At 45.9% G+C, this 20,738-nt stretch overlaps 1 protein-coding gene across 1 annotated transcript; it reads left to right on the forward strand.

The window, feature by feature from the left end:
* The first annotated feature begins 17,150 nt into the window (after positions 1-17,150).
* Positions 17,151-20,693, forward strand: gbx2 (gastrulation brain homeobox 2). Its single transcript, XM_084347332.1, has 2 exons — positions 17,151-17,960; positions 18,994-20,693. Exons 1-2 carry the CDS (start codon positions 17,441-17,443, stop codon positions 19,524-19,526), a joined length of 1,053 nt encoding a protein of 350 aa, XP_084203458.1. The 5' UTR covers positions 17,151-17,440; the 3' UTR covers positions 19,527-20,693.
* Positions 20,694-20,738: the final 45 nt, after the last annotated feature.

The raw sequence follows: 20,738 nt of genomic DNA on the forward strand, positions 1-20,738 counted from the left end.
TATTCACAAAGTGTCCGGGCCACCGCCTCCCTCGCACAAGGAAGAAGCCCCCGAGCAGGAAGACGGCGCGCTGGGTTTGTTGCTCCAGTTGTGGTCCCCGAGGGGCCGACGAGACACACACACACACACACACACACACACACACAGCGGGGTCGTTAATCAGCTCCCAGCGCCTTTGTTTCCTCCTGATTCCTGCTTAAATGTTATGTACATACATATATGCATGAATGTATATATGTATGTGTCTATGTCATGTTCAAGTCAAACACTATTGATCCCTGAAGGGGGAGAGGTCAGCACACACACTTAGCATCACGTTAGCTGGTAGAGATCCAGAGTTCAGCTCGAGGACGTTTTTAAAAGTGGAATATTTTTAAACTCACGACGGTTCAGCTGCATCTGAAGCATCTAAAGCAAAGAGAGGGCGGCTCGCTGTGGCCGAGGTGACGCCCTTAATGTACAGAAATGAGACGAAACTGGAAGAAAATGACCCCTGTAACATGTCTGGGTTAGCTTAGCTTAGCATAAAGACTGAAAACATGGGGAAACACAGCAAGTCGCCAGAATAAAATGTCTGTATATGAGCAGCGACAATGATTTCAAAGACTTCAGCTTCAAAATGACTGTTAATAACAACTTCAAGAATCAGTTTGGGATCTGTGTGGAGACATTATGTTACATGTGCAGAACTTGCCTTAGAAACATCACGTTTTTAAGTTTTCTTCAGTATCAGAGTAATCCAGCGATAGTTGTCTGTACATCCATGAGTTCACTGCAAACAGGAAGTGCTAACAGCTAATTCGGCAAAGTTTTAATGGAGTTTTGGTTGTTTTATGTATTTTTAAATCAAGTCTCCAGCTGCTTCAGTTGTTTAGCAGAATGCTGCAACTCTGTTTTACTGTGAAGCTCCAGAAATGACTTCACCTGACATCATCAGCATGAGATGATGATGACTGAGTTTTCATTGTTGGGTGAACTGTTCCTTTAAATCATCTGCATACAGTGTGGTTGGAAGGCCATTTTTAAAAAGTATGTGCATTAATATTTGGATTATACATTCACACTGTCCTCCTCAGAGACTTCCCTGTCGCTGATCGGCCTCTGAGCTCTTGTTTCACAGCCGTCCTCTGTGGCCTGTGGGGTTTGCTGTGTTAACGCTGCTGCCCTCAGCTTCGTCTGACAGCCTTATTAACAGAGCGAGGGGTCCACCGGAGGTCCCCGAGACGAATCCTCAGAGGAGTCTCCCACTCGTTTACTGTCAACACAGCGCGGCTCTGTGGAGGCATCCTGTTAAATATTCCCTCCTCATCAGGGCTCACAAACACGCAGCTATAAAGAGGAAACTGCTGTAAATATCCTCCATTGTGTGCCGGGCTGCCGTCGGGTTTCCCCTCCTTTACTGTACATGTAAGCGGCGGCAGATAGATTGATTGGGTGTGTCGTAACCATGACACACCGCGGCCTTCAGTTCAGGGACGTTTCCTCCCGCCGCATCATAAACAGCCTGAAGACAGCAGGAGGGCCGTCAGTTCAGTCCCGGCGTCCGTCTGAGGTTTGAGGGTTTCATTCAAATGAGCTGATGAAGAGACGACTTACAGATCGAATCAGAACAACTCGCCTCATATCCACTGTCAGTGCTGCTTAAACTGCTCCGAACCAGAGCTGGAGGTTTTCAAAGTGGGCTCCACTTAATACATCGTAATGTTGACTGTTTCTTTCATACTTCAATAAGATGTCTAATTATTATCTATACCTGATAATGTCACAAGCACATACAGGAAGTGGCCGTATGGATGAGCTATTGTAGCTAACAGCTGGCTAACTGAACAGCTGTTTGGTTCTTTTATATTAAACATTCATTACTTGTTGTTTCATTTGTAGGATGGTTTTACTTCGTCAGAGTAGTTGCAGCTTTAAAACATGATACGAATACTGTTTATTATTATCCGGCACAGATGAGCCTGTGAATGAGGCGTTCAGGCTGCAGGTCAGTTGCATGTTTGTTGGGAGGACTGAAGGCAGCTATGTGAGTAATGAGCCGGGCTTCTGTTTTCAGAGAAAGCCATAAACTCGCTCGCCGTCAACTTAAGAACCGGGACCCTCCTCTGCTCCCCAGGGTCTGTGATTAGCCCCCAGGTGCCCCGCTGGAGCCGTGACCTCCGCCGGCCGGGACGCCAATCAGCCGAGGCTCAGCGGGCTGTAATTGAGGGGGACAACAGCTGCCTTTTAATGGCACCTTCACCTGTTTTCAGCAGGACTCGCTCAACAGAGCAGTTCCACCTTAAGTTGAGGCATTTAAGACGGTCTCCTGGATTCTCAGCCGCAGTCAGACCAGTGAGACGGATGGTTCACAGTTCATTTCTTCTGGGCATTTTTTTCAGTGAAGTGAGCTGCTCCGATATATTCTTCTTCAACAGAACATCTGTCCCCAGATACCAACAGGGTTGGGAGTAACTTGTTAACATGTTACAACAATGCATCACTTAGCAGTAACCTTTAAAGGACTTCAGTGAAATAATGATACTTACTATATCAAGAAACGTGACACATTAGCAACGTACTTGCCCACATCATTGTGCTAACGAGGTCTCCGGTGCGACTCTATCCCTTTCAGCAGCTTTGTAATCCAGGCTTAAACTGCAGGGCTGCATGGAGACTTAAATAAATCCATGAGGACAAATCGAAAACTGAATGTCCTCTGTGATTATTTATTCACTTTCCGTGTTTAAAACAGTTATTGTTGTCAGAATGAATGTTAATGGTTATTTATAGCTGCACAAAGGGTCTAAACAGGAGCCTGCCAGCTGTACTTTTCCCAGTAAACACACCAACCTGTCCAACAGCCGGAGAGGGCGGTGTGTTTACTGGGGAACGCCACCGCTCAGCACCAGAAGAGAAGCCAGTAATGCGATGCTACCGATCTACCTGCATCACAGTGGTTACTCAGTATGAAACATAACCCTCCTCCACTTTATAACGCCCGGTTACACTATGAGTGTCGTTCAGTCTCACAGGAGTTAAAGCAAAAATATGAGAGCGTTCAACAAGAAACACTGATTTTAAAGGTCCTAAAACACCAAACTTCATTCCTCCATTCATCCTCGTATTTTAATAAATAGTTTTGAGCTCAGAAAATAAATTTTTTCTCTGTTTTTCTCTGTTTTGGTCTTTCTTGATTTCATTTCACTTCTTGTCCTCTGAGCTAAAAGATATAAATATAACGGACTTATTAATGGCAGCCGGGTGAGGAGATAATGACTGAATTTTGGTTTTGTAGCTTGTCGTTTCTGTCCTGTGTCGAGCCGGCTGACCTGCTGAGATGAAGCTCATCTCTCTGATGAAGACGAGGGTCTGACCTCACCTGTCACCTGAGGCTGGGGGGGGAGGAGGGGGAGGAGGGGGAGGACTCATCTGACTTTCAACAGCGCCCCCTGGCTGACCCCCAGAGGGCAGCAGCATTAGCACATTAGCTGAGACAATAAACTCGGCTGACAATAATCAGGATTCAGTGTTTTACATTAAAACATGATCGACCTCATTTTGACTGTTTCTATTTACTGTTGCATCTTTTTATATTTAAATAAAGTTTGTTCTGGAGCACGTCGAGAATATTTTTACTTCTTTACTAAATTTCAGAGGGAAATATTGTTGAGTGGTAGAGTAGAAGTATCAAGTAGCATAAAATACTTGAGTAAAGTACTTCTATGAGTCTGAAATGGGCCATTTGTGTGTAATTAGTACTTTCATTGACTGATTTAAGTGTATCCTGATGCTACTACTAGAGTTGGATTTTGAAAGTAGGACTTTTACTGGTAACAAAGTATTTATACACTGTGGTATGACTACTTTTACTTGTGCGACATGAGTACTTATACTCCAGTAAAGGATGGAAGTACTCCCTCATCGTGGTAATTGTACATGTCCAATATCAATTTGGTGATTTTAAGCAAGAAACTCATCTAGTTTTTGTGAATCTTTTTACAGTTTAACAGCACGTTGCAAATGAAATGCACACACACACACACACACACACACACACACACACACACACACACACACACACACACACACACACACACACAGGGAAACACCTCCATTCTGGATCAATTAGCGTTCTGGGGAACAGAGGACAATTAGCCAGCTGGCTTTTATGAAACAAAGCAATTAATGTTATGCTAATAAGTCAGATTTTGAGCAATTCCAGATCATTTGCTAATCATTCGCTAATTACTCTGACGACTCTTTGGCGCATCAGATGATGAGTGATTAATCGGATATTTAACAAACTCCTCTGAGCTCCGGCTGCGACGTCAACATCCACATCTGGACCACATGTCGCTCTCTGATGACATCACAGGCTCTCCTGCTGCACGGTGAGGACGTGTGGGACCAGTCACAGGTCATCAAGTACAAGTATTGTACTTTACTCGAGTACTTGATACTTCTACTCTTATAAACCTTAGGGGGAAATACTGTTGAGGCCCGAACATCAGCAGAGCAGTTTTTACAGCCACACAGGCGGAGGGAGGAAAACATGTGCAGAGGTCAAAGGTCAAAGCCACAACGCCCTGATAGTGGCTGTTAGGGATGACAGAGGAATGCTGGGAAAGGCAATGAGAGGAGCAGTTTGTGTGTCACCTGTGTGTGATGAGCGACAGGGGGGCGGGGACATGTGATGGCGGCGGTCGGCAAGGTCAGGGAGGCGATTGGTCGCATGATCGCAGCGGGGCGAGGGTGGGCGGGGTCAAGGTCGGCGCTGATGATGATGCTGACAGGAGGCGATTCACGGTCGGCCTCACAGAGTCACAGAGCGTGTGAGTGTGAACTGACTACAGCTGAAACTGTTAGTTCATTAATCAGTAAGACGATCAACAGTAAATGTGATTATTGATCAGTGTTTCACTTTTTAGTAACAATATGAAGCAGGAGTGTCTTCAGTTTTAGTCTGCTGGTCTAGAAGTTGTAGCAGGAACTGGGGAAATGTAATTAAGTATATTTACTCGAGTACTGCACTGAGATAACTCACAATTAATTGATTTATCTTTAAAATTTCTAAAACATTGTGAAAAATACTTAAAAACATCCCAGAATGAATTTAGAAATCTGAGAAAAAAAAGTGCAGAACTTGCCTTAAAAAACGTCACATTTTTAAGTTTTATTCAGCATCGCTAATCCAGTGATAGTCGTCTGTACATCCATGAGCACACTGCAAACAGGAAGTGCTAACAGCTGATTCGGCAAAGTTTTATTGGAGTTAATGAGTACGTTTTTGGTTTTAGTCAAGTCTCCAGCTGCTTCAGTTGTTTAGCAGAATGCTGCAACTCTGTTTTACTGTGACTGAGCCTGACTTTCCATCAATATGAGGAGATGATGAGTGGATTTTAATTTTTAGATGATCCGTCACCTGTAAAGACATCTGTAACCATGGTCTCTTTCAGACACTAAATAACCAATAAGATGTTCGTTGCAGCTGCAGGTTATCGGTCTAAAAATGCTTCTCCCAGATTTTGAACATGTCAGTATAAAATAAAGATATCACTGTGGGCTGAAGTTGAATGAAGTGATGTAAACTTCAACAAAGATGTCAGAACATCTGCAGACACATTATTCATGTTGTCACATCAGCTGCTCGACTTCCTTTAACCTCAACACAACACACAACCTGAGGCCAGCACACTTGATCCCACCGTGTTTCTTCTGCTCGGATATAAAAGTGAGTCAGACTCAGATTTGAAGTCTCCCACCTGGAGACGGAGACGCCGGATCTCTCGATCCATCCTGCTTTGATTGGAGACAGAAGACGACGCAGCGATCCGGAGGAGGCCGGAGTCAAAGCGCTGAATGATGAAGACGATTATGTTTCAAGGGTTTCACATGGCGAGCTGGAATTCATGTCCAGCCTTAATAGTGCTCGTTTTCTGCCTTGTTCACTCCATTAGCGGCGAGCAGGGGGCCCGAGTGCCGGGCCCGCCGCTAATTACGGCGTGAGGGATGATCGGCGAGGGCTCATTACCGGCGGTGCGGGCCGAAACATACTGTCTCTCTCCCGGCTAATGATGTTGGATCTGCGGTGAGGAGAGAGCGGCGCTCACCGCTTCATCAAACGTCTGAATGTCCAGGGGTTAACGTGGCTGTTGACTTCTCTCTGTCTGTCTCTGAAACGTTTCCTCTCTGAATCAAAACCACAGCGGCCTCATTAACACCACGCACGAGTCGGAGCAAGTTTAGACATTCATGCGATCGTTCAGACAAGTCTGAGTTTATCTTCTGCTTAGTTCACATCACATCGCTGCCGAGACACCAAAACACATCGACAGACGACTTCAGACCCAACGCTGGATTAAAAACACAATGAAACCTCATCTATAGTTTGACATTCTGCTGGTTTCTGTTAGTAATCAGATCAATCTGAGTCAGTGTGGGATTAGCCTAGCCTAGCATAAAGGCTGGAAGCAAGGGGAAACAGCTAGCCCCCTAACCCTAACCCGGCGCTGTCAGAAACACCTCTGAACTGTTAAAGCTCGACAGAATCTGTCTTTATTATTTTGAGCTTCCAGCGTCTACACGTTGCACTGAATGTCACTCAGGTCGCCCGATTTCAAACTTAGGCAACGAATAGGACGCATAGACATTTTGGATCCTGAGGACACGTCTCATCACTAACGAACAAGTTCAGTTAATCCAAACCAAAATGTAAAAACAGTTTGTGGTTGATGAAGTGTTGTTCCATCAGTTTAATTAACATTTAAAGGGGCAACACGTTCAAAAAAATCAGCTTAAATTATCAACACGATAAGAAACAGCTCTGTCCCCTCGTTTCCTTTCTTTTCTCTGTTCTACGTTTATAAAAACGCATAAATGTTGAAACAAGTTTAGCTGTTTGATCACATCTGAAGAACGATTAAAATTAATCTGATGATGGATGTAAAACAGACGACAGAAGGAAAAAAACAGCAACGAGAAACAAGTCTATCATCTGTGTTTTAGCCGGTGTCATGTTTAAAAAACCTTCATGTATAGGAGCTAATGTTGGTCTAAAAATGGTAGAAACAGCTGCTGATGACGGTGAAAACAGCGGACTGATCCTTTACGGTTGAACCACATCTGTCTCTCTGTCAGCTCGACTCTCTCGGCCTCCTTCCTGTCGGCGCTCTCATTACGGCCTCTTACCTGACACAATGAAGCAGAACTAAATGCTGCCTGATGTTCAGCCAGCGATCTGTCACAGCTCTTTCAACCCGACGCCCGGGAGAGGAGAGCCAGAGAGCTGGAGAGCCGGAGAACCAGAGAGTCAGAGAACCAGAGAACCAGAGAGCCAGAGAACCAGAGAGCCAGAGAGCCAGAGAACCAGAGAACCAGAGAACCAGAGAGCCAGAGAACCAGAGAGCCGGAGAACCAGAGAGCCAGAGAACCAGAGAACCAGAGAACCAGAGAGCCAGAGAACCAGAGAGCCAGAGAACCAGAGAACCAGAGAACCAGAGAGCCAGAGAACCAGAGAACCAGAGAACCAGAGAACCAGACAGCCAGAGAGCCAGAGAGTCAGAGAACCAGACAGCCAGAGAGCCAGAGAGTCAGAGAACCAGAGAGCCAGAGAACCAGAGAACCAGAGAGCCAGAGAACCAGAGAACCAGAGAGCCAGAGAACCAGAGAGCCAGAGAACCAGAGAACCAGAGAGCCAGAGAACCAGAGAACCAGAGAGCCAGAGAACCAGAGAACCAGAGAACCAGAGAGCCAGAGAACCAGAGAGCCGGAGAACCAGAGAGCCAGAGAACCAGAGAACCAGAGAACCAGAGAGCCAGAGAACCAGAGAGCCAGAGAACCAGAGAACCAGAGAACCAGAGAGCCAGAGAACCAGAGAACCAGAGAACCAGAGAGCCAGAGAACCAGAGAACCAGAGAACCAGAGAACCAGACAGCCAGAGAGCCAGAGAGTCAGAGAACCAGACAGCCAGAGAGCCAGAGAGTCAGAGAACCAGAGAGCCAGAGAGTCAGAGAACCAGAGAGCCAGAGAGTCAGAGAACCAGACAGCCAGAGAACCAGAGAACCAGAGAGCCAGAGAACCAGAGAACCAGAGAGCCAGAGAACCAGAGAGCCAGAGAACCAGAGAACCAGAGAGCCAGAGAACCAGAGAACCAGAGAGCCAGAGAGCCAGAGAACCAGAGAGCCAGAGAACCAGAGAACCAGAGAACCAGAGAACCAGAGAACGACACAGACCGTCTGCTGTCAACTCTCAGACTCTGACTGTTTCCACATAAACAATCAGATTGTTCACAGCGATGCTGCTTTAATTTGAGTTTGAGCCATTTAGCTGGTGATCAGATCCAGGAGACCACAGTCTGATGATCGGATCCAGGAGACCACAGTCTGATGATCGGATCCAGGAGACCACAGTCTGATGATCGGATCCAGGAGACCACAGTCTGATGATCGGATCCAGGAGACCACAGTCTGGTGATCGGATCCAGGAGACCACAGTCTGATGATCAGATCCAGGAGACCACAGTCTGGTGATCGGATCCAGGAGACCACAGTCTGATGATCAGATCCAGGAGACCACAGTCTGGTGATCGGATCGGAACCACACTCCCAGCAGGTCTGAACCAAGCTCCTTGATTCATGTTTACAGAGACCCAACATTTCTCCCATGAGCAGCTCCGGAGAGAGAAAACTGCCTTCAACAGGCAGAAACCTGGACCAGAACCGGGCTCAGCGGTGGGCGGACACCTGCCTCGACCGACGATGTGACTTATGATTTATTAGAAGAAATAATCTGCAGATTAAACGTTCTACGAGGAACTTTGAACTGGTTACGAGACAGTTTCAGTTTAATTCTGACGCCTCTGTACGACCATCAGTGAGAAGATCAGTTAAAAATAATCAGTTAATGGTTGAAGTGATCGCTTCAGCTTCAAATTCTTGGTTCAAGAGTCAAAACATGAACATTTTCTGTTTTTCTTTAATGACTCAAGATCTTTTGGACTGCTGGTTTAAAAAACAATTAAAAAAGCTCAGCTTGAGCTCCGGGAAGTAAAATGTAAACACACGATGATTTTCATTTATCAGATCGTTTCGATCAGGAAAGAAAAGTCAGAGTACGTTAAGTGTTTTGTGATTTTGGGGAAATCTGTCCTGACAAATTGTTGTGATTAAGTGCTGATGTGTGTTCTCAGTAATGTCGTGGAAACAAACTGGACCTCTGCCTGGATTTTGTTCTCAGATAACGAGTGGACGAAACTTTCTGTTCTGCATCGCGAGCTAACAAAGAAATAGTCGAGGTCGTCTGTGAGCAGGACTGTTGTCAGAGAAACATCCGTACAGATGAAGTCTGACAGTCTGAAACGCAATTTTACAAAAACCAGGTGTTATTCTGCACGTTGTGATCTCCAGTGTAGGTGGCACCAGGTGGTCGGACCATCAGTGAGCGGCTCATTGTTGCGGGGTGTCCTCCACCGGTGGCACTAGTTGGCGTTTGTGGTTGATGCGTCTGGTCCTGACAAACACCTCATAGGTCGAGACGTCGAGTCAGAAAAATCCTTTTCCTTGCCTGCTGACAAAGTTTATAGTCTTAAAGGACGTTTTCTGGGGAAATAACAGCAGAGAGGAAGCAGAAAACACAACTAGTTAGTAAAACTCAGACACTTCCTGTGAGAAGCCCTGACTCTCCAGTGGAGAGGTGTGTTAAGACACAAGGCTTTCATTCATGCGAAGCCTCTCAGACGTGAAAAGGCGCCCGACACCGCCGCTCCTCTTCCCCTCTCAGCCGAGGAGACGAGCAGATTCCCGCGGTGCCTTCATGTCGCTAATGGAAGCAGACACAGTTAACCCAGAGGAAACCAGCAGAACGAGGCAGCGCTAACCCAATTTTAGCCGCCGTCTCCTCGCATCCTATTTCGGTGATTGTACCAGCAGTGATTAAGGCTGTAATAATTAAATAAGTCTCTTTCTGGGAGAGGAGGTGAACATTCAGCTGATCTAATTAGCTCGTCTGAAGCTTCTTTTGGCGAGTTTCTCTTCTCTCACCGTCTGGACCGCTGAGCTGTGTCGGTCCGTGGACGTCTCTAATCCGCTGGGTTTGCCGCGGCAGGGAGCGTATACTTACCTGCAGGGTTTTATGGGCGCAGGTCAGAGGTGGAGCTGTGAGCCTTCACATGTCCTGGCCTAAAGAGGGGGGAAGGCTGCTTTCTGTGTGTAACAACAGTCATTAGCGGCTGCAGGCACACCTGCTCGCTGCTGTTAGGACGGGTGGAAAGTTGATGCAGGCTGATGGATGTCCGAACACTCAGACTTTCCTGCACCGTTTTTAGAGGCCAACCCCCCCGACCAGCTGCCGTGTGAGCCTCTGCTGCGTTTTACTCTTTCTGTAAAGCAGCCGGGAGCTGCAAGGAAACTCTCTTTCAACACACTGACGACTGTTTCTAAATGTTTGGCATCAAAACCAAACTCAGAATAATTTACCTCGACAACTTCCCCTTCACAGCTGACCCACTGGTTCACAGTCAGGAGCACGACTCGTTTTATACTCTCCACTGAAACACAGGAACGTATTAAAGTTACACTGCAATTTTAGACATGAGTAAATTAATTTGAGGGATTCAAGAGAGAAAGGAGCCTGAATCAATCCAAACCGACTCAATGTTTTCTTACCGTTGTGTTTAACAAGTAGATTTTCAGATTTCTGACCTGATCAACTTTTGATCTGCTGAGGAGGAAGATTGGATCATTTAGGTGCTTGAAGCCCGAAAAACAAACTTTAACACTTTGAACTTTTAATAAACAATATTAAAAAAAAAACGTGTTTTTTAGCAAAAGAACGACGAAGAGAAACAGAATGAAAGGTTTCTGACGTCTTGTTTTTACAGTGTAATATTCAGACATCTTTTCAGCTTCAGTCAGACGTCTGAAGAACGTCTTGTAGGTAAATTAAAGTTTTTATGACGTCACAATTTAACTTCATGCAGCAAAAACTACAGCGAGGATTTGAACCCAAACCTCAGTAGCTGCATGAGGCGTGCTCTTTACCAGGAGAGCTACTCATCAGCTTTAATAAAATCCTCCCTGTACGAAGTAAAGTTTGGTGTCATAAAAAGTCTTTTAGACGTCAGTAACGGAAGTTTAAAATCATATTATAAAAACATTCATTTTGAAGCCTGTAAGGACGTCACTTGGACATGAAACTTTCATTCTGGCTCTTCGTCTTCTTTGTGACGAAGCTTTCACTGAAATTGTTCTGATAAAAACTACAAACTTTCAAACGCTGCGACTCGAGACTGACCCTCGTTAATATCGTTAATAATCAAAGAAAACATTTAAAACACGTGTAAACAACAGCAGAGCGTCAGCTTGGATTGTTTCAGGCTCCATTTTCTGTTGAATCCCTCAGAGATCATCTCACTCATCATCTTTGCAGTCAAACAGTGTGTGATTAGTTTTAAACGAGGCCGGTGTGTCGCTGCCTGAGGACGAGCACCGAGTGCGAAGCATTATTTTACACCCGTTTCTTTTTTCTCTGTGTCTTCTTTGTCTGCAGTCAAAGGTTTGTTTCATGTTGATTTAACATCACAATGATGAACTGTATTCTGTGTGTGCTCAGTTTATAGAGATCAGATCCTGTCCTGTAGCTTTACTTCAGCTCCTGCATGTAGTTAAAGAGCAGAAACCTTCGACCTGCACTGAAACATGTTTTATGTCAGAATCAAGAAGTAAAACGAGTCTAAATTCTCCTTAAACACCTCGACTCCCAGATCTGTATTTAAGCGGCTGCGGCCCTCCCGCTGCAGCTTCACCTCGGGGCTTCGTCTATTTAATCTGTCTGATTTTTCAGGTCCAGCTCACAGCAGCAGTCTCGTCTCTCCTCTCTGAAGAGACTCCCACAGCAATTATCACAGTAAATGTCCTCACGCTGACACAGGACGCCTGTCTGTGAGGCATATTTGTTTTGAAACCTCCGCCTCTCTGCTGTGCTTTAACGAGCCTGAAGGGGGCGCTGTGGGTTAATGTGATTTCATTAGGGGGCTCAACTTTACTGAGAGGATTCCCTCTCTTGTTTTTGTCATGCGGGGGCAATAATTCACATCTTGATGAGAGGATAATGACGAGATCCTGTAAAAATGGGATATTTAACTGAATCTCTGTGTTGTCAGAGTTTTATCCTGCTGGATTTACAGTTTGTCCGGGTTCAAGTGGTTTTAATGAGCCTGTAAGTCTCAGACATGGTGGGTTATGTTTGGGATTTCAGAGAGCAAGAATCATAAAACTAAAAATAAAATGGCTGCATGAAGAAACGTGAATTTGTGGCTCCTGTGAGTGTCCCAGCGTCCTGCTGAAGCTCTGCCATGTTTACATTTATGCTGATTTCTTTTACATGTTAGCATGTTAGCCTGTGTACCCTGTTGGACCACGTGTACTGTAGACCTGCTAGCATGTGTTCCAAATAATAATTTACAAGTACCAACACAGCGAAGTTTGAAGAACGACTTCCCACTTTCTCTCCACGTCTTTGCCGATTTTTAATTAGCCGGGAGTCGGTACCGCCCAACGTGAGCCTCATTCTGACTCTTCAGAAACCTGCGGGTGACGTCACGGTGGCGCTGTCCAACAGTCAATGTTCAAGATGATGTGGTTTGTAGTTCCATAGTCATATAAGTCATAAGTGCAGCACAGGAAAAGAAAAAGGCATCATGGGTAGCTGAGTCCGCTAAAAGTGAAGAAAGGAATAAAACATAGAAGAAGAAGAATCGACAAACAGGAACAATTAGCGCTCTGGGTTCATCTGCACACTGACCACATTAAAGCAGCACATACAACAACGTATGTGTTAAAAATGTCCATCCTGCTGCTGTTTTCATTGATCCACCTGCGAACAGATGAACCAGGATCTTAACGACCAGTTCACACTGCAGAAAGCTGCTGCTCAAATCAACTCCACTGGTGCGAAGATCAAAAATGTTTCTGTAGCTGATAAATTTACCAATGAAAGACAATTCTTCAAAATATCTGAGGATGAACCCACTTTAAAATCAAGAACAGAGATGACTACGTTTAGCAAATAATATCATTCTCAAATTCTCAAAATATGTTTCTTATGTTCGTTAAAAGTCGGCACATATTGCTTGTAGAAAAATTTAGAAACGTGACAAGTGACGACCCCACCGGGAGCTTTTCGTGTTCGATGCAAAGATTAAATGACTTGTTTGGATGAAGGTTTTCTGCAGTGTAACGATCAATAGCGACCCTGCTCGCTGCCAGAAGATACTTAAGAAACTCAATCCCCATCAGGCCTCCTCCCTCATCGGATCAGCCACCGTCAGGGCCGGGGCGACCTCAGCGGCCAATCAATCGAGCCCCTTTCAGCTCTGATAATCAAAAATCCAATTGGTGCTCTAAATGTTAATTGATCTGAGCTGTGGGACAAAAGCACAACAGCTCAGTCTTGTGTTTGCAGCAGCGGCAGCAGGGTTGGGACGAAGACGTTTTTGTAACATCGGATCAGCCAAAAGCAAAAATGTTTAATGAACTCAGCGCAGGCTGGAGAGTTTCTCTCTGTGGGTCAAAGACCTGAGAAAGAAAAGAATAATCATCTTTAATCCTGATATCTTGTTTCTAAGTTCAACAACCATCAAATCACAGTCAAACTGACAAACTTTCATTGTTTTACCCACAAATAAATGTCAATTTTTACACAATCAGGTAAGCTAACAGTTCAGTGTAGCAGCTAAATAACTGAACTGAAGATCGTTACTTTAGCTGCTGAACTTTGATGCAGGTCGACAGTAAACGTCTCCACCTGACCTGCACGACCTCTGCACCACCTTCACATCAACGTTTTGTGACTTTTTATCCGTTGAGCGTCCGTTTTCTTTTTAAAACATTTAACGGATTTCACTAAATGTCTTGAAAACACTTGTGACGAGTTTTCTGTCCCGGTTCCCGTCCAGCGCTCTGACAGCGTCGTGTGTTTGTGTGCGTAAACGTGGCCTGGCATTTAGAGGCTGATGGAAAGGTTGATACCGCCACGCTGCTCCGCTCTGACTGAATCGTGTCGAGCGGCGCTCGGCGCTCGGGGCGACGTCCCCTCCACCCTCCACCCTCCATCCGTCCAGGCATCTGTTTCTACCCTCAGCTGCAGCCATAATTGCTTTTCCCGCCACATCCCCTCCACTTTACAACACGCGACGGTAATATCAGCAAACTCTCGGAGATTGTGCCATTTAGCTTTAGATTTAAATGCACGGGGAGGGAGGGTGAGGGAGGGTGAGGGTGGTGTTTTTCCTTTTTTTTTTTACATCAAATGGTTTCTTCCTGTAAACGCTCCTCCGCCATTCAGAGGCCGATAATCGCTGCTTGTTGCGGCGACTGATGATCTTACCAGGTAAGCAGCTCTTATTAGAGGAAGTGCAGTGTTACACTGCGACTCCCCCCCTCCCCCCCGCACCACCACCACCACAGCACCTTCACTCCCTCCCTCCCCTCCCTCCCCTCTCCCCCGGCTCATAATGGATGATCGCAGCGCTCGGCTTGCATGCAGGAAAGGTTTAATTAAATCATAGTCCAATCATAATCCATGTTGTTAATTAAACTGGATAATTTATAAGTACAAAAGAGGATATTTATTAGCTGCTCTGCGGTGGTGGCAGCGCCGTAACGTGCACGCTCCCCGTGCACGGACACTTACACTCGTACAGCCCGCTGCCCCCTCCCCTGCCTTACAACCTTTTACTATTGATGCCCCCGCATGATTGATAATGAGACAGAGACTGCTGTACTATTTGTCTAATGGCCGTGCAATTAAATTCCCTTGTAAATGACCCATGCCTCATTTCATCCTAATCTATGGAATTTTGATTGAATTTGTCAGCCCTAATTGAAAAATACTGCTATTTAATGTCTGCATTGCAGTTGCAGATCAGGCCGCCTTTAATGAGATCGTGTCCCAGTGACCCTGAGGAGGAGGAGGAGGAGGAGGAAGAGGAGGAGGGGGGGTATCCATGCGTGCCCTTGACTCAGCCCAGAAAGGGGAGGTGGTGGTGGGGGGGGTCCGCTGGGAGATCCACTCAGGGTCAGAGGTCGCCCGCGTCCTCTCCGGCTACAGCAGCGCCGGTGGCATCGACGAGGTTCGTATTAATTGATGAGGAAGCCATTACAGGATTCATTAAAACGGAGTTTGATGCCGACGCGGGAGCAAATATTGTGATTTAAAGCTCGGCTGTGCAGTTCTGCAGGAGATGAATCGCAGGATAATCGCCCACAAATGCCGACGACTTCCAAACTCATCATGACTCACAAACACAGAGCAGGAGGAGGAGGCAGGACGGCTGCAGGTTCAGATACACACTCAGAAATCAGTTCTTCATTCAATGAAGCAGCTGCATTTATCAAACAGGTTTTTAACTCTCTAATAATGTATATTCGCTCATCATCTCCTCCATGCTGACATAAAGTCAGGCTCAGCCATCGTCTCCTCCTGATGATATAAAGTCAGGTGAAGTCTCGTAGTCCACAAAACATTTCTGGAGCTTCACAGTGAAACAGAGTTGCAGCGTTCTGCTGAACACCTGAAGCAGCTGGAGATGATTTCAACGTCAGATGTCTCCATGCAGCTCGTCTGCTCTGATCACAGTCTGCAGATGATATTTACACCGTCCTGGAGCTTCACTCCACAGCTCGTTTTAACATGTAAAAAACAGGAAAAAAAGCAAAAAAAAAAAAGCATAATATTGATTTAGGGACATGTTCTTTACACCCACAACAAGCAGTCGAGTTGGGGGCTGGCGCTAACGCTTTTAGCTCAGCAGCTACGCTGAAGATTTCATCTTGAAGGTGTAAATACGTCTTTTAAATCAAAAACTCTGTCCTGAAGCTCAAGAGGCTGTTCTGTTCATAGTTTTCTGATAAACAGCAAATAGAGTAACTTCTGATCAATGTCAGGCTAATCAAACGTCTGGTTGGCCACACCCACATGCATTTAGCCACACCCACAACCGATACAAACCACGCCCACTCCAAGGACGTACGAATAATTAATGTCTCATGCTAGTCTGCTATATCAGTCTTTAGTTGTAGCATTAGCATGCTTATTTGTTTATGTTAGCATGCTAAAATGCTAAGCTCATTGTGTCGTTAGCATGTTCTAAAACTGTTATATGAGTCTTTAGCTCTAGCATTAGCATTCTTTAGCATCAGTTCAAGCATGCTAAACGGTAAACTAAGAGGGTGAACATCAGTGTGCTAGCATTTAGCTACAGCACCATTGTGAGTCAGACTCTAAGTGTTAGCATGAAATCTACATGCTTCTGAGACACGCCAACAGAAGTTTGGTATATTTGTCTTTAGCTGTAGCATTAGCATACTCATTAGTCAATGTTAGCATGCTAACAGGCTAAACTAAGAAGGCGAACAAGCTCTACTTCAGAGACTTTTTATTCTGGTTGCTCTTTACGTTTGTGCAGAACCTGCCTTAGAAACATCACGTTTTAAAGTTTCCTTCAGTGTCGCAGTGATCCAGTGACAGTCGTCTGTACGTCCATGAGCTCACTGCTAACAGGAAGTGCTAACAGCTGATTCTGCAGAGTTTTAATGGAGTTCATGAGTTTGTTTTTGTTTTTATGGTTGTTTCTTCAGTTTAAATCACGTCAGCTGCTTCAGTTGTTGAGCAGAATCCTGCGACGCTGTTTAACCGTGAAGCTCCGGAAATGTTTTGTTTCGACGAAGACACATTTTTGTTTTATGTTAAAAGTTTTCATTCATAAAAGTCAGAGAGGATTTTCAAAATAAAAGGGAAAATAAATAAATGATTTAAAAAGTATCTGGGGATTTTAAAGCAGCTCATTTCAGACTGACAGTTTGTTGTTGTGTGTTTGTTGTATTGTATGTAGATCACACACACACACACACACACACACACACACACACACACACACACACACACACTACATACAGCTTATTATTTACCATGATGTGTTTTCATCCTTAAATGGCCTGTGGTCCCAATTTGTGTAATTGGCATTCATCCAGGAGACCAAAGGCGAGCCGTCACATCACCCACAGCCGACCAATCAGGAGCCAGAGCGCGGCGAGGGGGCGGGGCTCGCCTGGAGAAGGCAGCGCAATTAAACAGAGAGGAGCGCAATTTAAATCCAAAACAGCTCCGGACGCGCTGAGCGGCGGAAACACACACCGACACACACACCAGGCTCAGCGGGCGAGTGCAGGAGAAGTGTCCGCTGCTGAGGAACCACAGTCCGGGCAGGTTGCAGCGGAGCGCACGGTGCGTCAGCGGAGCGGAGCTGAGTCCATGTGGGGAACTAGCCGCTGAGTCGCGCCTGATGGAATGGTTCTGTTTACTCGGATTATCGCCGCTCTGAACTCCCTCACACCGCCGCGGCTCCTCCGGGGCTCCGTCCTCCCTCCGCGGCCGCCCACAGCGCTCCTTCTCCGGTCTTCATATGAGCGCAGCGTTCGCTCCGTCCTTCATGGTGATGCAGCGGCCACTCGGAAGCACCACCGCCTTCAGCATTGACTCTCTGATCGGGGGGCCCCCGCAGCCCAGCCCGGGACACTTCGTCTACACCGGCTACCCGATGTTCATGCCGTACCGGTCGGTGGTGCTGCAGCCGCCGCCTCCGCCGCCGCCGGCCCTGCAGCAGGCTCTCCCCGCCGGACACCACCCGCACCCGCAGATCCCCAGCCTGCAGAGCGGCTTCTGCTCCAGCCTGGCGCAGGGCCTGACGCAGGGCATGGCGCTCACCTCCACGCTCATGGCGTCGCTGCCCGGCGGCTTCTCCCCGTCCCAGCAGCACCAGGAGGCGGCCCGGAAGTTCGGCTCGCAGGCGCTGCACGCCGTCTTCGATAAAACTCAGGAGCTGCGGCTGGACGCGGAGGACGGGAAGAGCTTCCTGCAGGGGAAGGAGTCCGCGGGGCTGCAGGCTTTCCACGACCCGGACACGGCGGTGCAGACCTCCACAGGTAGGTCCGGTCCGGCCCAGCTCCGGGTCAGGGTCAGAATCTGCTCACACACTTTCTGTTCGCCACAGTTTTTATTGGAGAAATAAAAAATAAAACACGTGAATCTTTTCTAATTTCTTGGATTTGAGTTTTTAAATAATCTCACAACAGTTTGTTACTAAATAAAACAAAACGTTAAATTAATTTGCGGATTAAAAGAAGAAATCGACACATTAAAATTAAAACGAATGTTTTCCTCCAGAACAAATTAAATATTTCTGTCAGATTTAAATTAAACGGATGTTTCTTCTTGAGGCCTCGTCACAGAAACTCATTAACAACTGCAGAGAATAAAAACTTTCATGAATTTAATCTGGAATATTAATTTAAATTCAGAAACCATCAGATTTTATTTCTTCTCGTTTAATAAAACTTTTCCTTCCTGTTGATTTTTATCATTTCTGGTTGAATCTGATGTTTTTCAGACAGAAACGCTCCGTGCGTAATTACGCGTGAAAAACGGGAGCGCGTGTGTTCTGATCCAAACACTGATCTGATGATGGATATTGACACGACCCCCCTCCACCTGCACCTGCACCTCCACCTCCACCTGCACCTCCTCACCCCGCAGATCTGCAGCTCTGGATTCAGTTTCTGATTTTAGATTTAAAGTCTCGTGTCGGATGTTTTCATCACGTGAAGTTTATTTATTTAATCTATAAAATCAAACCCTCAGATTCAGATTCTGGTTTTATTCTCGGATAATAAAACGACATGTTCAGAGTTTTGTTGGATGTTTTCTGGAGTTCAGTTTCTATTTAATCTTTAAAATGACAAATTAAATGTGACGACACAAATTAAAGATCAAACGATGAAGCTCGTTTTAAAAAATCTTTTTATAAATAAGAATAAAAAGTTGACATCAGGCAGAAACGTAAAAAAAAAAAGAAATCGTTTATGAGCTCGTGAACTTTGTGTGTTTGTCCTTTAATGCGTGATAAAGTGTTCTGGTTCTGGTTCTGGGTGGTGACGGTGACGCTTCTCTCCCTCACAGTCAGAGCGCACAGTAAAGACGACTCCAAGGAGGACGACTGCGGCCGGAAGGACGAGAGCTTCTCCATGGACAGCGACCTGGACTACAGCTCCGACGACAACCTCACCTCCATGTGCCACAAGGAGGACGGGGACGGCGGCGGCGGGGGCCTGGATGACGGCCCGCACATGCACGGCTCCGGCGGCGGCGGCTCCGGGGCGGGAGGCGGCGGCGGCGGCGGGAAGAACCGGCGGCGGCGGACGGCGTTCACCAGCGAGCAGCTGCTGGAGCTGGAGAAGGAGTTCCACTGCAAGAAGTACCTGTCGCTCACCGAGCGCTCGCAGATCGCGCATGCGCTGAAGCTGAGCGAGGTGCAGGTGAAGATCTGGTTCCAGAACCGGCGCGCCAAGTGGAAACGGGTCAAAGCCGGAAACGTCAACAACAAATCCGGGGAGCCGTCCCGGAACCCCAAAATAGTCGTTCCCATCCCGGTGCACGTGAGCCGCTTCGCAATAAGGAGTCAGCACCAGCAGATGGAGCAGGCCAGACCGTAGAAGAAGAAGAGACTTCCGGAGAGCCGCCGAGCAAGGCACGAGGCTCGTGTTGAGGTTCAACATGTTTCAGGTTCATTAAAACACTGACAGATAATCTGAGGTTTAATCACACGAGTCCGATTAAAGAAGAGTTCAGGATCTTTGATTTCTGACAAACATTTAAATTAAATTAAACCGAACCGAGCTGATAATGTGACAGCTGACGTCACCGACAGCTGAGGAACCAGAACCAGAAGAAAAGCACTTTTTATTTCTAAAAAAACCCCAAACATTTGATTTTCATGTTGTTAAAAAAACTGGATCTTAGAATGTGATTTTAAACGAAGACGAGCTGCAGAAATGTAATTTAACCTGTTCAGTAAATTCTGCTCACGTCTCAGAATCACGAACAAAAATCAGTGAGATGTTTTTAAAGATGGACGTTTTTTAAAAGTCACATTAACAAATGTTTTAACTCCACTTTTCTCTCTGATGACGTCAGTCTGAGGAAGCTGCAGCAGCGAGATTTAAAAATTCACCTTTTTCCAAACGGAGTTCGGTTTAAATCCCTGAACGTTTAAATCCCCCAAAAACATTTTTATTGACACATTCAGATTTCAGACTCCATGTTTTTATTTTATTTACAGGAAATTAAAACAAATAAACACACATGTCAAACCTCAACACGAGACTCAGTGGCGCGTGAAGCTGCGCGTGAAGCTGCGGGACGAACCGCAGCTTGAACTCTCATCTGTTCTGGAGCGACACCAAAAACTGTGCGTGAAGACGCGCGGAGGAGGAGGAGGAGGAGGACACAACATGTAAATACACACGCGGACCAACCTGAGCACCTCCGTGTGATGACGCGTGCGCGTGACTTTGACTTATTGTTCTTGGTTTGTGCTTCTGAAGCTTCTTCTCTGTTTCGTTTCTCCTCTTTGGGACAAAATGGACGCTGCTAATTTATTTATATAAAATTGTGAAGAGTAAGAAACATTCCTGACGTCAGAAGAAGATATAAAGTGTGAATTAAAAGATGACACGTGACCAGATGTGAACAGCTGCTGTCTCCATTCATGTCTGCTGGATTTACGAGCTGTTTCATTTATTCAGCTCAAAGTGTTTCAATCTTTAATAAAAACACTCTTCTCACTTTGGATTATGTTTAATAAAATATAAACACTTTAATTTGTACTAACACGACGTGATTTCATAAATAAAAGCCACATTTCT

The sequence above is a fragment of the Pagrus pagrus genome (genome assembly GCF_965226575.1).
Source record: "Pagrus pagrus genome assembly, chromosome: 24".
Taxonomy (NCBI): Eukaryota; Metazoa; Chordata; class Actinopteri; order Spariformes; family Sparidae; genus Pagrus; species Pagrus pagrus.